Raw genomic sequence first — 3878 nt, 5'->3', positions numbered from 1 at the left:
ACACACACACACACACAAACTTCAGTGCTCTCCATCTCTACATCTTGTCCTGTTACCGCACATTATAAATACAAGGCGGAACTAGTGACATGATTTGAATTTGTGTTTCCATCCAAATCTCATGCTGAATTATAATCCCCAGTGTTGGAGGAAGGGCTGGGTGGGAGGTGACTGGATCACAGGGGTGGATTTCCTCCTTGCTGTGCTCGTGATAGTGAGTGAGTTCTCATGAGATCTGATTGTTTAAAAGTGTGTAGCACCTTCCCCTGCTCGGGCCGTGTAAGACCTGCCTTCTTCCCCTTTGCTTTCCGTCATGATGGAAAGTTTCTTGAGGCCTCCCCAGCCATGCTTCCTGTACAGTCTGCAAAACCACAAGCCAATTAAACCTCTTTCTTTTATAAATTACCCAGTTTCAGGTATTTGTTCACAGCAGTGGGAGAATGGACTAACAACAACTAGAAACAAAAGGAAAGCCTTGGTGAGACATTTCTTTAAAAACATTTCACCACATGAGCTCTTCTGACTGGCTACTCAAATACCTCATACATAGAAGCATACCTATAGAAACACACAAATAATTGTTTTAAAGGCGGGGGCAATCAAAGCCATCCACACCAGCTCTCACGCCTCTCAGCTGGAGGTTAGATCATGAGCTCCGGCAGAGTAAGGATAAGGTCCTGCTCAAACCTGTTTGTTTCAGGGCTGATCAGAGGTTAGATAAGTGGAATAATTTGCCCAAAGTCAGACAGAAAGAAAGCGGTGGAGCCAGGATTCGAACCCAGGTAGGTTACCCCTGAGCTTGTGCTCTTAACTGCAAATATGCTGAAAAAGGAAGAACTTCCTGCTAGAGGATTATGGAAGACTTTGATACTTAATTACCATACAGCCCATTCCCTCCCAACTCTTCCCTGCCCACCTATAAGGGAAAAATAATAATAAATGGTCTAAGCTACACTGTGTAATTTTCAACATGGATCCACTTTCCAGAATCCTTTTCTACTTGTGATGACAATGAGACACAAGTCTAATCAATAAGGCATAAAAGAAAGTCTGCTAGTGAGCTTCACAAAAAGTTTGTTTCCCAAGAAAAGGTTCAGACTTGACGGAAACTGGCTTGCTGTGGCCTCTCCTTCCATTTTCTTCCTGCATTGAAAACAGGTCCAGCTATGTGGAAGCTATCTGGACACCACGATCACAGGCACAAACATGAAAGACCACGTCTGAGGATTCTCGAACAGAAAGGTGACAGTGTGTGCATTCCCAGTGGCACTACTGAGTTACTAAGCCAGTCCTGAAGCCACCTACCTTCAATCTTCTTGAGTCAATAATTTATTATTTAAGCCACTGTTGGTTAAGTGGTTACTTGCCTGCCTGATCCAGAGACCAGGAAAGATACGTGAAGAGGGTAATACTACAGCCGTGCCGTAGAGGATGGAATAGCACTTTAATACGTAGAAATGGAGGAAAGATGCACCACACAGAGGAAATCCTCTGATCATGAACAGGGATAAGATGTACACACTAGATTCTTCTTTAAAGGGCAAAGACCATCATTCTGCCGTCGGGTCTGAGGCCACCCGTGATAATGCTCTTTTATTAATCCGGTTGCTTTAGAGACATACGGTTTAGTATATTGTTTCTCAAAGTGTGATCCCTGAACTAATCACATCAGAATCGCCTGACAGCCTGTTAGAAATGCAAACTTCTGCGCTCCCTCTAGGCCTACTGAATCAGACCCACTGCGGGTAGGGCTTGGCAATGTCTGTTGTTTTAACAAGCCTCCCAGGTGATTCTGATGACCACTCAAGTTTGAGAAGCTCTTGTTTAGCATATGGAGAGAAGGTCCAGTACTGAAATTCTCTGTCCTGTTCTGCCCCCAGCTCCTGTGCAGCCTTCCCTCTGCACAGGAGGAAGCAGGGAGGGCTCGCTGAGGTCCTGCCTGCACAACAGTGCAGGGAAGTCAGGCTGCAGGTTCTCCCAGCTCACCAGGACATTCCATCTGCCGGAACAATTCCAGTTCTGGAACTCAGAGAAGAAATCGGGACAGACGGGATTCAGAGTCTCACCTCTCCTTTGTTCAGAAATGCCTTTTCAGGGCACCCCTGCCTACCAACAGGCTTTGAAGAAGGGAGATTGTGTCTGGTATTACTGAGCGGGGAGAGCATGAATCACGTGGAGAAACAAAGCAGGAGCACGGGCTCATTTCACTGAGGAAATGGAGCACAGGGGAGCTGGAGAATAAAAGCTAGAAAATGGAGCAAATGGGAGCTGGAGAATGAAAGCTGGAAAAGCTCACTGTGAATGTCATTTCCCATCTGTAAGGCAAAAATGATATGAGTTAAGTGAAAGAAGCCGGACACAAAAGGCCACATATTGTATGGTTTCACTTATATGAAATGTCCAGAATAGTCAAAGCCACACAGTCAGAAAGAAGATTAGTGGTTCCCAAGGCCCAGGAGAAGGCGGAAGGGGCAAGGAAGAGCAGCGGCTAGTAGGTACAGGATTTCTTCAGCAATGATGAAAACGTTCTGCAATTAAGTACTGTTAATGGTTGTACAACTCAGTGAGTGTACTGAAAACCACCGAATTGCGGACTTTAAAAGGGTGAATTTTACGATGCGTGAATCATATCTCAATTTTAAAAAGTAAATTGTGTTGGGTCTTTATTTGGAAAATGTAGAAATGAATAGGACCTTAGAGATCATAATTCCATTGTCCCCAGCCCCACCTGACGGATGGGAAAACTCATGTCCTGCTTGGGACTCATCAGGGGAAGGCAGCATTGCTCACGCTGTGAGGGAAGGGAGCCCCTGCACTGCTGAGTCCACGTCAGCTAAAGTTGTTTTCAGAGTCCCAAAGAAGTCCCCTCACACACGCATGCACACACACAAGACGAGCAGCCCAAGACCAGCACGCTTACCTCGGCCACGAGGGACACGGTGAAGTTCACGCTGAGCATGATGACGATGGAGACTCTCCACAGGGTGGGAGTGCAGAGCAGCTGGCGGGAGACGATGAAGCACGGTTAGTCTGAAGACAGGCAGACGCTGGAAACACGTTCACATGTTCACAGTATACATTTTCATAGGTGATAATCTCATATTATGTGTGTCTATTACATAAATCGTATACATATAAAGAATGTCTATGCTTGTATGCACAGAAAAAGTATGGAAAGGTTATACTCATGATCCTAATGATTTGGGGGTTATGAGTGTTGCTTTTCTTCTTTTATCTTCTTTTTTCTTGTGATGTGCGTGTTTCTCTATAATTTCTAAATTTCCTAAAATAACTTTGGTCACCTTGCAATTAGAGAAAAATAGTAAAATCACTTTTTGTTTGCTTGTTTTGTTCTGTTTTCAAAAGGGAGGCAGGAATGTGGCTTTATCTCCAGGAGGCCTACGGGTACACATGTCAAACCTGCACAATTGGGTAGCACTGCCCTCTTCTCCCTGGTGCCACATCTCTCCCCAGCCGAGCCCTGCTTTTAGCACTGGCTCAGGGCATCTCCCTCAGGACTGTGCATCCAGCTGAATAGTGTTCCCTCACAAGGGCACTTGCCAAAGGAGCAAATGGAGGTGAAATCAAGCCAGTCATGACCTGTCCCTTTGCCCATTTTCTCTGTGTCTCCCCCAACACCTCCAGGCACATTCCTGATATATATGTATGGTGAATGAATGGTGAGTTATTCTACTTTCCTGCAGCAAGGTTTTATTGTCTCCCTTAATTAACAAGAAAACAGTAGTTCTTCTTAGAGCTGGGATAAGGTAGGAGCATCAAGTAAAGGTTTTAAAATCTTACTTACTTCCAGGAAACCTTAGTAAGCCTTAAAACAAAATAGATGAAACCACATACACACAGACACACACACACACACA

At 44.9% G+C, this 3878-nt stretch overlaps 1 protein-coding gene across 1 annotated transcript in view; it reads right to left on the bottom strand.

The window, feature by feature from the left end:
* The window catches only part of ATP13A4 (ATPase type 13A4), a 151551-nt gene that overhangs the window by 5285 nt on the left and 142388 nt on the right, over nt 1-3878 (bottom strand). Inside the window, exon 29 of the mRNA XM_011961225.1 lies at nt 2921-3001. Coding sequence (XP_011816615.1) covers nt 2921-3001 — 81 coding nt within the window. The remainder of the gene's footprint in view (nt 1-2920; nt 3002-3878) is intronic.

The sequence above is a fragment of the Colobus angolensis genome, unplaced genomic scaffold, assembly GCF_000951035.1.
Source record: "Colobus angolensis palliatus isolate OR3802 unplaced genomic scaffold, Cang.pa_1.0 Scaffold54, whole genome shotgun sequence".
NCBI classification, from domain to species: Eukaryota; Metazoa; Chordata; class Mammalia; order Primates; family Cercopithecidae; genus Colobus; species Colobus angolensis.
This window is presented reverse-complemented; position numbering and strand designations above follow the sequence as displayed.